We start from the raw sequence: 12,231 nt of genomic DNA, 5'->3' as shown, positions 1-12,231 counted from the left end.
GAGGTGAGAACATGAAGACCCACGATCCTGACAGCATGTGAATATGGGGGTGGTGAGAAAGTGCTGGAGTGCTGCCTGGGTCTGAACAAAACGTTCCTGCACAAAAAGTAGAAACTCTGAGACACACGGATTGCATGAGAGAGTCCTGGCAGGGTGGAGGTCCTGAAGCTGCATCTCATTCCTCATTTTCACTTGAATGAAAACTTCAGAGGAAAAAAAAAGAACTGAGATTTATTTCAGTTTCTACTCTGCTCACTACAAAAAAAAAACCTCCCCGGTTATTACTTATTTTATGTCTTGATATTAATATGCTGTCATTGGGACTGAAGGGACACATCCTTAATTAAAAAGAAACACTCCAGCTACTCTCCTCGCCTCGTACCCCTCGTTACCATGGAAACACCCGCATCTCTGGGTCTCCGGGAATCACAGTCTGCGTTTCCGTTCCCTCCCATCACCCCTTAGCCCTCGACCATGGAAAAAAACAAGCCTCAAAGCTGCATGTTCCTGACCAGGGCCTGCAGGTGGCGGGATCAAATCTTTCTGATGCCGACCTGCCCATCACTCTGGCTCTCTGGAGTTCACCATTTTCTCAGGAAATGGCCTTTTTCAGCAGTGAATGGACTGATATCTTATTGTACCTGTGCTCCGTGTGGCCTTTGTGAAGGTAAATAGCGTGTGGGAATTCCACACTTAATGGCTCTCCACATCCTTGTGGATAAAAAAGGTCATTTTGTCACCGTTTCGAACCACGTACAAAAGAATGTGGCAACACAGATAAAAAAAATGCCAGTCTTCGGCTTTAAATGCAACTTTTATTCTTCTGCAAGTCTATAAATCTGTAAACAGAAAACAAGACAAATGTGAGTCGCGCGAATCGTGGCAAAGCAGGGGCGTCACATGACCCAAACCGCAGCGGACACAGCACACGTAGCGCCGAGCGCTAACTACTCACCACGTAGCTAAAACAAGACTGCGGTAGAGAAGTGTCTGTTCTCGAAGCCCATAGAGATCATGTAGACCAGAGCAATTCACGTTCAGAGCGCAGGACCACCAGCTTTTGGGAGGGGAAACGATCATTGGATTGGATTGGAATGGAATGGAATGGCTGACTGGTGCTGGGCGAGGAGACTGGTACAAGAAGGGTTCAGATCTTGAGGTGCAGAGATTTTGATGTGGGGAGGCAGGAAACGGTTAGATTGTGTGGACTAGTTTAGCTAGTCATCTTCCAGACTGATTGGTGGCAGTTTGTCACCCACAACTGGTTCGATTGTGTCTCCAAATGCAGATCAAAAAACTGATCACCTGGCGACTCAACCAGATATTGAGCACTCTGGATGTCTGATAGCAGTTGGCTATTTTCATGTAAAGGAGTGCGACAGGTCTAGATCCAAGAGATCAAATTGAAGAACTTGGTGAGAGAACTTCCTCAGCATCCTTTTGGCTGAACATCACTGTCCCCACAAATGTCCCCAGTCATATCCTGATATTTCCCACCACCATATTAATTCTCCAGGTAAAGCCAGTATCGGTCATCAGTCTGTCATGGTCTCTTAAATGAACCATATACTGTGCAGAATTGTGTGTGTGTGTGTGTGTACAGTACAGGCCAAAAGTTTGGACACACCTTCTCATTCAATGTGTTTTCTTTATTTTCATGACCATTTACGTTGGTAGATTCTCACTGAAGGCATCAAAACTATGAATGAACACATGTGGAGTTATGTACTTAACAAAAAGTGGAGACCTGACCTCCACAGTCACCGGACCTGAACCCAATCCAGATGGTTTGGGTTGAGCTGGACCGCAGAGTGAAGGCAAAGGGGCCAACAAGTGCTAAACACCTCTGGGAACTCCTTCAAGACTGTTGGAAAACCATTTCAGGTGACGACCTCTTGAAGCTCATCGAGAGAATGCCAAGAGTGTGCAAAGCAGTAATCAGAGCAAAGAAACTAGAATATAAAACATGTTGTTAAGTACATAACTCCACGTGTTCATTCATAGTTTTGATGCCTTCAGTGAGAATCTACCAACGTAAAAGGTCATGAAAATAAAGAAAACACATTGAATGAGAAGGTGTGTCCAAACTTTTGGCCTGTACTGTATGTTTTACTATTGAATGTACAGACCACAGCACAACCTCTTGCTCTTTGATTTCTTTTTCTTTTGCCACCAGTCAATTTGTTTCCTCCCTCCAAAAAGGGCAATTTCCACCGAAATGTTGCTCTGGTCTGAAAGAATAAGGCAACATCACACAATACACGCAGAAAATAAAGCAAAATTGTACAGCTTCCTTTTGTGTTTGAGAATAAGAGCACATTTCTGGAGTTTAAAATAGCCATTTGCCTTTGATCTGTTTTCTTTTTTTTTCCAGCAAGAGCTCCACATGTCACCAAAAATGCCTACGGTCTGGCATACAGTGTGTTTTATGGAAATGATCTGGAGTCACTGAACGCTGGCAGCCAAGCAGAATATGGAAGGTCTGTCCAGCTCTGGAGCTGTCAACACTTTTCTTCAGAAGAAGCGAGACAATAAACATCAATACAGAGTCCAAAAAAGACGTGATCCCATCGCGCTACATCTTACTAAAATATGGAAACAATGTGTAAAGTACATTCATTCACTTTTTCTTTTTTCTTCATAATCTATTCAACATTTTATGCTAAACGCAGAACATGTTTAGTCCATTCATTTCAAAAAGGATGCAATCTTCTCCTCAAAATCTCTTGAAGCTAAAAAAAAAAACTCTCCTGCCTACATATGGATAATTTCTGATGTCTTTACAGGAACATTTCCAACTCTCTAACTTTCTCAGCTTCCAAATTATGATTTTTTTTTTTTATGATATAGTGGCACTTACTGCCACAGATCCAATCTTAGGCCTCTTTGCTCAAATCCGGTGAGCTTCCTTCAAGAATTCTCCGTACGTAGTCTATGTTCCATGGTGGAATTCAAATAACCCTTGGATCCTTTGGTGGAACTCACTGATGTGTAATTCCGGCGAGGATCCTTCCTTGAGCGTAATAAATTCTTCCGGGGAAACTGAGTGCAGTGGCGGGGATAATAGAGCACCAATCTGGTTAATGAGTTCAGCGTGAGGACCTTTCCTGTGTGAAAATCTATTTACATTTGAATGTACTTCATATCAGAATGAGGAACGTGCCATACCGGGGCATGCCGAACACACCTGAAGTATATACATCTGCGAACTGCTGCGATAATCCCCCCAGCATGCTCGGAAATTATCGCTATTAACGCTGTTGGATGATGGTGCCGTAATCAGTGTTCTTCGGAAGTTCATCTTGAAGCTGCCGTTGACCATGACGGACTGCGATTGGTCTGTGTCGCGTCCCTGTCGCGTGATTGGCTTGGAGGGAACAAGGCTGTTTATTCTGCTGACACCACAATGGCCGCTCTGTGTATTGTCCGAGCTTTGATCTCTGGGGACGAGTTAATGAATACAAATGACATGTAGCACAGAAGTCCAAGCATCTGATCCATACCAGTGTGACTTTTTTTCCGAGGAAGGTCCCTCCCTCAGACTCCCTCTGTAAATGCCACAGCCCCCCCCCCCAAAAAAATGTCCCGATCCCGAGGCGCAGGTGATCAGGCTTGTATGGGGACTGTGAGGTGACGAACGCATTTGTTCCAACCTGGAGACGAGTAAACACTGCCTTGGGTAACGGTGGAGGGAGCTTCTGCTCTGAGTCACTCATCTACCAGAAAAAAACGACTCCCCTCTCCGACTCCGCCTACTTAACACTAGTGTGTGAGGCTTGTTCAGGACAGAATTGAACGCCTCAGAATTAGAAAGGTTGTGCCAGAGACCTCCCGCTACAGACCTGGCTCAGCAGGTGCTGCTAAAACTCGGTGGTGGAGATCTGGGTGACCTCAGACTGCAGGTCTTGCTGGACCCTGCGAGAGCGCGACCCCCGCGGGATCCGGTCCATGCCTAGTCATACCGGCTTCTTCCCTGCCTCCGACGGGGCGCAGACGGACACGGGCTCCCGGGCGGCGTTCTGTGCCCGGGAGAGGTGGTTGCGTTCCGCGCGAGGGCGGAACGGGGGGCAGAAATCCCTGAAGCACCTCTTGAAGTTCTCGTCCAGGAAGGCGTAGAGGACGGGGTTCAGGCTGCTGTTGGTGTAGCCCAGGGCGATGCAAAGGTGCCAGCTGGCGATCACGAAGGGGTTCCTCTGGTCGATGTCCACCAGGGTTTTGATGATGATGAAGATGTGAATGGGTGTCCAGCAGATGATGAAGGCCGCCACCACCACCAGCACCATCCTAGTGATGCGCCGCATGTTCCTGTCCTTCTCCTTGGAGCCGGAGAGCAGCCGGACGCTCCTCAGCCGCAGGATCATCAGGCCGTAGCAGATGGTGATCACCAGCACTGGCACCACGAAGGCGAAGATGAAAACGCAAATCTTGGTCACGGTGTCCCAGTACCAGTCCGGATCAGGGAACTTCAGCGTGCAGATGGTTTTACCTGAGGAGAAACGTCTCGAGATTTACTGACGGGACGTGAAAAACTGAGACTAAAGCCTGTCTTAAAGGGCCGGCATGGCGAGAAATATCCACCAGACTGACCCCTTTTCTATCCGCATTAGTTCCACACCCCAAAAAAAAAACGAGCCGCAGAAGAGTGACAAAATAGGAAAAATTCATGAACCGCTGACAAACAGCGCGGCTTACATCTTACAAAAGACGACTGGCAAGGAGAAAAGTAAATAATGCACCACAAACATCATAAATATGAAATGCATTTCCCTGTTTCACTGTCTGAAGTTCCCACTTCAAAGCGGGGCACGTCCGAATTGCCCCTGCTTAATTTCAGCCGGCAGCTCCTGTTCGGCAAAGTTTATGGTGTTGTGAAGTAAGTGGTTTATAGTATAGTATAGTATTGTTATAGTATTATTCTAAAATGTAAAAAAAATCGTATCGCTTTAGCTCTAGATTCGCCCGAGTGAGCTCCCCACTCACCGCTGTCCGTCATCTTGGTTACGGCCATGATCATGATGGGCACGCCGACGGCCGAGGAGAGCATCCAGATGCACACGTTGATGAGCTTGGCCTTGACGGGCGTGCGGAACTCCAGCGCGCGCACCGGGTGGCAGACGGCCACGTAGCGGTCCACGCTCATCATGGTGAGCGTGAAGATGCTGGTGAACATGTTGTAGTAGTCGATGGCGATCACCAGCTTGCAGAGCACCTCGCCGAATGGCCAGGTGTTCATCAGGTACTTGGCGCTCTGGAAGGGAAGGGTGCTGGTCGCCAGGGCGTCGGCCAGGGCCAGGTTGAAGATGTAGATGTTGGTGGCCGTTTTCATCTTGGTGTATCTGCAAACCAACAAAAAGCCTGGAGCTAATAAATAAAAATATTTAATACCCCACTGTCGTCAGAGCTACTTGATGTGATCCAGGCTCCAGAAACCGACTAGGAGAGGCATGACGTGACACATGGCTTTGTTCTCGCTGCAGATCCAACATTCATTACGATGCAAGACAGGTCCAGACTCTAAAACATCTGGCTGCTGGATGTCTGTCTACACCAATTTTTCATCTGGGTGGAAAAATACAGCCTACGTATTGCTGTAGCTCGTTGTAGACTAAGTGGTGTGTGTGTGTGCGTGTGTGTGTGTGTGTGTGTGTGTGTGTGCGAGCTGCTTGCCTGCTCCGATCTCTGTCTGATGTTTGCTGCCTGGAAAACAGCCACAGTGTTAAGAATCGCAGTCGTGTTGTTTTATGGTAGGACTGTTCACATTGATGTTCTGTGGGCACGAGGGATGTAAGGAGCTATGATGTCGCTTTTTTAGGAGGTTTCCACTCCTGGTTCTCCTCTGTCGGTGCAGAGCCAGGTCGGGTTCTAATTTAAAACGGGTCCAGGTGTGGTGTGCCAGATTCCGTCATGTACTGTACTTTACATTGCTAAAAATAATAATCAATTTATAATTAAAAAGGCACTAGTTACTAGTTACTTTTTACCATTAGTCTTTTTACCCACTTGTGGGACTAATAAAGAATCATCTTATCTTATGAAGAGATTGTCATTAGTATGCACAGCGAGCACAGCACACGGTGACACTACGAATTTTGTCCTCTCATCTACCGCGTTCAAATGAGAGTATATGAATGGATCATTCATCATCCAGTACTGCTCGCCTGGTCCCTCCATCTCTGAAGGTAAAAGGAAAACATTCATCTAGACTCTTCTCCGTCTTGGCCCCTCGGTGGTGGAATGAACTTCCCCTCGAGGTCAGAACAGCTCAGTCACTGAGCACCTTCAAACGACAGCTCAAGACCTTCCTCTTTAAAGAATATTTAGATTAAATTGTAACTTTCTTATTGTCGAACTTGTGTACAGAATCTACAACAGAGTGAATAAAAAGATTATATTTATAGTTGGGGGTCCTAGTGAACCGGAATTGATCACTTCATTGATGGTAACTTGAAAGCACGTTGTAAGTCGCTCTGGATAAGGGCGTCTGCCAAATGCCGTAAATGTAAATGTAAATGTAAATGATCACACCTACAAACAGCTGAATTAAGAACCACCCAATCTGGCAACACGGTCAGAATATCGCGTATGCATGTTGGTCAGAAAAAGGTGCTGTTGACCTTCCCAGCTTTGGAACGGAATAAAGCCAGTTCTGCTGAGATTTTTCCTCAGTTGCACTGTACTTTAATGTCATGTCTTGTTTCAGGATTTTATTGGTCTGTTCTGATCCCTGTATTGGCTCCCAAAATGCCCCTGAAAGGTTTGACGATGAATTAAATTTGTACTCTTAAACAAATTGTGGTTTTAAAAGTAGTGAAGTAGATTACTTACTTGAATTTCTACCAAAGTTCAAGAAAAGTTTCAGACTTTAAATTACATTACATTACAGTAACGCCAGTAGACACACTGAAGACACAATAACCTGAAGTCATTTATGCACTAGTGACATCCTCCACCCTGACACACTGGCAGGAAACCTGCATGGGAACGCATCACATTTTGTCATGATGGGGGCTTATGTTAAGGGACATAATGGGACACTTATTTGTCGTTTTGGGCCCGTTTTGGCACCAACGGCTACAAAAAATGTTTCTTCTTCACCCGACTGTTCATGATGATGTTCATGGACACACAGATAAATACTAAACTCCTGACACAAGGCGCGCCTGTGAGGGGTCGTTAGTAACGTTCTGTTTGTGACTTAGGGTTCTAGTAGATCTAGATTTATGGGTGGTAATAGCCTAGTAGCCTATTAACCAAAAGACCACAAAGTTCCAGGTTCAAACCCCACTTATCAACATTGTGTCCCCGAGCAAGACACTTAACCCGGCAGGAGACAGGAGACAACCAGAAGGTCCCTTCAGCTTTCCTACTTGCACCTGGTCGACGTTTGGCCCTCAAAGGCCACTTCATTCCAGGAGCGGTTCCGTTTAAAAGCGACACTTGTCTCTACTACTGATTTTAAGTCACTCTGGATAGGGGAGTCTGGTGAAGGCCGTAAACGTTCTGCGAGACGCCAAAGAATAGACCGTTGTTGACATCATTCTCCCGCAGAGCGTCTCCATGTGTTCCTCAGTCTTGGCCCTCGCTGCTGAAAACGGAGCCAAACGGAGTGAAACAGAGCAAGCCCTGTCTCTTACCACCAAGGTTTTCCGTTTTGTGCCGTCAGATCGCTACTAATCTTTCGTATCAGTTCCTGGTTTTACGCTTCCTTTCAGATGTGTTTTCCTCTCCGCTGAGCTCCTCTGTCAAAGCGGTTCTGCCTCAACCTTTTACTGCTGAATGAATCAGCTCCTGCGCTACTGTCTGCAGGACATGGCTGGATGAGTCTTCGTCCTCATCGGGTCGCAATTACTGGTGGGACACGTGTCCTGCTGTCCAGCCGCTCCCCGTCTGGTCTGGGATCAGCATCCAGGCCCGCCGTGTCCCCCGTTCTCGCTGGTTTTAAGGTGGGGATCCGCGATGGACGCCGTAGCTGCGGTAGTCACAACTGTCCCCGTGCCGCGGCGGTGGCCAGCCGCCACCCGGACTGCCAGTGGGCTGTTGTTGTTGCGTAACGTGTGATTCGAGACGACTGGTCCCTCGGGACACGCTGCAATGGCCTGCGGGTTCCGAGCTGTGGTGACATCTGCCAGGTCCTGCGCTGTCCTCCCCCCAGACCTGTAACCATCTTCACTGAGAAAAACAGCGACTACGAGCAGCTCATGGGAATTAAAGCGGCAGAAATGAACACTAACACACACACACACACACACACACACATGACCGAGCTGACAGGTCTGATCCTCCCGCTGCTTTCTTACAGCGGCCGTCATTATAGTCCAGAGGCAGGAAAGCTGATAATGAGCAGCGCAGCAGTCACATGTCACAAGACAACAACATTCCGGGTCCCTCTTCAGGTCCAGAATATTAAAATGCTTGACATTAAACAAAGTCTGTGTGTGTGTGTGTGTGTGTGTGTGTCCATGAGTGTCCAAACAAAATGTGACCAAAAGCGTAAAAAGGAACAGGTGCAGTGGCATAAGAAAAAAAAGTCTAAGGTGACATTGTTACACGATTAACTGTTTCTCGTGAATAAATCCAGATAAATCTCCCGTCCTGTGGCTTTAAGGCTTTAAGGCGCCCGTTGTAAGCAGGCTGCTCATCCACAGGATCAATTTGGCACAGAAGTAGCCGAGTCGTGTTGGAAAATTTGACCGCGGCCACCTGTGGCACGCAGAGCTTGCCAGTTTTTTGGGGTTTTTTTGTAAATGAAAAATTGATTCTGCGCTTGTTTCTATACCCGCGGCGTTAGGTTTTCTCCGCTGGGCTGCAGTTGAGCCACCAGTAAGAAACGAGTGAATAAACCATGAAAGGAGAGCAGCAGGCCAACGCTTTCAGATGCTGGGTCTTCTGTTTAATTAAAAAGTCACATTAATTACCCTGCTCTTCATTGAGGGGTCATGCACCTTTAAATTAACAGCATTTACCAGAGCGCCTTACAATCAGTATTTACAGGTACAGTCCCCCCTGGAGACACTCAGGGTGTCTTCTTGTTCAATGGTAGTCTTGGGTTTGAACCTGGGACTTTGTGTTCTTCGGGTTCATAAGCAAGGGTCTTAGCCACTAGGCTACTACCACTCCACCATCACGTAAGAGGTCCCATCATGGTTTCTGGCCACAGCGGTGACCTGGTGTTACTCTCACTCTGACTCTGACTCCAGCTCTCACTCTGACTCTCACTCTGACTCCGACTCTGACTCCAACTCTCACTCTGACTCCAACTCTCACTCTGATTCTAACTCTGACTCACTCTGACTCCGACTCCAACTCTCAATCTGATTCTGACTCTCACTCTGACTCTCACTGTGACTCCGACTCTCAATCTGACTCCGACTCTCACTCTGACTCCGACTCCAACTCTCACTCTGATTCTAACTCCGACTCACTCTGACTTTGAATCCGGTGACTGACCCGTCAGCATCTGTGTTCTGTCCAGTCTATCTGTTATCGTTGTTTGTCCGCCTTGTCTGGGGCCATTCATTTCCAGCTTTTAATAACATTCTATTTTGTAATACATGTCCTCGTTGAGACACCATGACACCAGAAGATGGGAACAAATCTCATTAGTGTTTTTTTCTAGGGCCTCCCTGTAGTTACATTTACAGCATTTATCAGACACCCTTATCCAGAGTGACTTATAATCAGTAGTTACAGGGACAGTCCCCCTGGAGACACTCAGGGTTAAGTGTCTTGCTCAGGGACACAATGGTAGTAAGTGGGATTTGAACCTGGGTCTTCTGGTTAATAGGTGAGTGTGTTACCCACTAGGCTACTACCACCCTACCACCCTATCAGTAGTTAATGACTTTTTTCATTCTAAACTATGCTAATTCCTATGGTGGAATTATTAAAATTTGACAGTCTAACTGCATTCCTTGCTTGCAGCGTATTGCGAAGGACATGATGGTGTTTATTTGTAGAATTGTCTTGTCATTGTTGTCGGTCAGGTTTTATTTCCTGCATTAGTAGTCATTAATGAATTCATTATTAATGCGATGCTGCAGTTTTCTGCTGCAAGACGCTTGTAAACGGAACCGCTCCTGGAATGAAGTGGCCTTTGAGGGCCAAACGTCGGCCAGGTGCCAGTAGGAAACGGGGCGAGAGGAAAGCTGAAGGGACCTTCTGGTCGTCTCCTGTCTCCTGCCGGTGTTCTGGAGCGGCGAGCGGAAGGCGCGGCATGCTGAGTAGGACAGGAGACGGAAGAGTGCGGCGCAGTGAGTCACGAAGAAAAAAAATTCTACATATATATAATTTAATAAAACAACGAAGCCCCGCCCTCCATTTTCCTCACAAACTCCTGATTCCATCAGAATATGCCGTGCATTATTAAAATTCTGTTCACAATTGTGTGTGTGTGGACCGAGGCCAAGGAACAATCGGGGAAGAGTAAGGCGACCCCGTTGAAACAAGTAAAATAGGGCCCTCAACTCTCAAATTACCGCCGACCCCAGATATTATGTTAATGCAATTAGGCAGATTCTTCTACTTCTGCTTCATCATCTGAACTGACGGGGATCTGGACGTTCTGCACGTTCTCTTTTACCTCCAGCTGATGTCCACTTTCTCTTTTTATTCTCATTATGAATATTATGCTGGTTATTATTATTTTTGCCCGGTTAGCATGCAAATTAGTGCAAGGCTTCTGTAGTGCTATAGCTCTTGACAAACAACGGGAATCGCCATGACAACCTTTTAAATTCATACATCTTTTGGAGCGATTCTCCCTGTGTCACATTAGTGACCACGGGGACCCTGATGACCTTCATTCACACGAGGACGACAGCAGAGCGAAACTCGTCACTATGTCCTGCGGCTTGGGGACCTGGAGAGCGTCTCCGAGTTCTGAGGAACAGCTGTAATATTTGGACATTTCCTTAAAAGAAATGATTGGGCAGAACTGCTATAAAATCCTTCGTGTGGCTGCACTGAAAATGTTTGAGTCAAATATAAACACTTGTCACATTCATTTTTATACGTAATTTATTCAGTCATCATTTTTGGATAGGATATATATTCAAATTATTGTTATTAATATTCCCATGTTCGCTCTAAAATCTGATGAAATTTGAGGCTTGATCCCACCGAGCTCTTACGTAAAGGCGTCGTGTATGGTGTCCACGCTTCATTCCCGGGGTCTCGCCACCCCGCATCCACCCTGACCTTTCACCTTTCTCGTTCACGCTGCCTACCTGACCACCCCGTACATGACCAGGATGTTCCCCAGCAGCCCCACCACGCAGATGACGGAGTAGAGCGCGGTGATGGAGATGGCGATGACGATCCCCGCGGGGCCGCGGCTCGGGTTCGGGCTCGGTTCCGTGAAGTTGCCCTCCGGTACGAAGCGCAGCGCGTCGTCGGGGAAGGTGACGTTGAAGGGCGGGACGGGGTAGAGGTCGGAGAGGTCCGCGCCGGGCGCGGTGGACACCTCCATGTCCGCGGTGGCGCGGCGCGTTACGCGCGGGGGGTGGGAACTTTTTCCTCTCCGGAGGCTCGGGAGACGCGACGAGGACAAGTCCCGTCCCGTCCTGTACCGTCCCGTCCCGATGTCGCACTAAACCACCGACTTTCCCGAGCGGAGGACGTCGAGTTCGGTCCGGTGCGCGGCGCGGTGTGAACGGTGCGCCCTCTGCTCTCCAGATTTTTCTGCTCCGCGTCGAGCGGCGACGTTGGACGAGGGACTCACGCGCGCACGCGCGCACGCACGCACGCGCGCGCGCGAGCCAGACGTCAGTCTCTTACTTACCGGCGGATTCGGAGCGGCAACAGCTCCTTTCCTGCATTCTGTCAGGATAGAATAGTGACGCTTTATGAAAATATACTGACCAATCACGGTGGCCTAAAATCAATTCCTGGGGCAATTGTCCCAATAAAGGGCAGGAGGGACGGGGCTTATTAAAAAAAGAGATTACCTGAGGGACACACAGCTTCACTGCATTCATATTTCATATGCATGACTTCAGCCTGGACCTAATAAGAATATTCTGAGGTCAGTAGAAAAGTGATAAATACTGAATGCGTTTTAATGTGCATTGTGCTTCTGCGTGACTGTCTGTCTGTCTGTCTGTCTGTCTGTCTGTAGAGAGCAGCTGGTGGATGTCTGGCTTTAAAGGCTCGTTCTGGAGACTGAGTTTCCCAGGTTACATGTTGCCAGAGTGCATTTTCATTAGAGCCTGTAGACGAGGCCATCGTTCCCAG

The 12,231-nt window shown here is 47.6% G+C and overlaps 1 protein-coding gene across 1 annotated transcript; it reads right to left on the bottom strand.

The window, feature by feature from the left end:
* Positions 1-2,084: 2,084 nt before the first annotated feature.
* oprd1a (opioid receptor, delta 1a) lies at positions 2,085-11,806 on the bottom strand. Its single transcript, XM_028964839.1, has 3 exons — positions 11,226-11,806; positions 4,981-5,336; positions 2,085-4,486 (listed from the first exon to the last, which is right to left on the bottom strand). The coding sequence occupies exons 1-3, from the start codon at positions 11,465-11,467 to the stop codon at positions 3,957-3,959; spliced, it is 1,128 nt and encodes a 375-aa protein (XP_028820672.1). The 5' UTR covers positions 11,468-11,806; the 3' UTR covers positions 2,085-3,956.
* Between the last annotated feature and the right edge of the window lie 425 nt (positions 11,807-12,231).

Source organism: Denticeps clupeoides, chromosome 20 (assembly GCF_900700375.1).
Source record: "Denticeps clupeoides chromosome 20, fDenClu1.1, whole genome shotgun sequence".
NCBI lineage: Eukaryota > Metazoa > Chordata > Actinopteri > Clupeiformes > Denticipitidae > Denticeps > Denticeps clupeoides.
The sequence above is the reverse complement of the archived record's forward strand: the minus strand, read 5'-3'. Positions and strand labels throughout refer to the sequence as shown.

Bases quoted from the DNA above. Each gene is read 5' to 3' on its own strand.
- oprd1a (XM_028964839.1), bottom strand. From the start codon at position 11,467: ATGGAGGTGTCCACCGCGCCCGGCGCGGACCTCTCCGACCTCTACCCC. The intron at 5,337-11,225 runs GTAGGCAGCGTG...GTTGGTTTGCAG, and splicing joins GTCATGTACGGGGTGGTCAG to ATACACCAAGATGAAAACGG. The intron at 4,487-4,980 runs GTGAGTGGGGAG...GTTTCTCCTCAG, and splicing joins AACCAAGATGACGGACAGCG to GTAAAACCATCTGCACGCTG.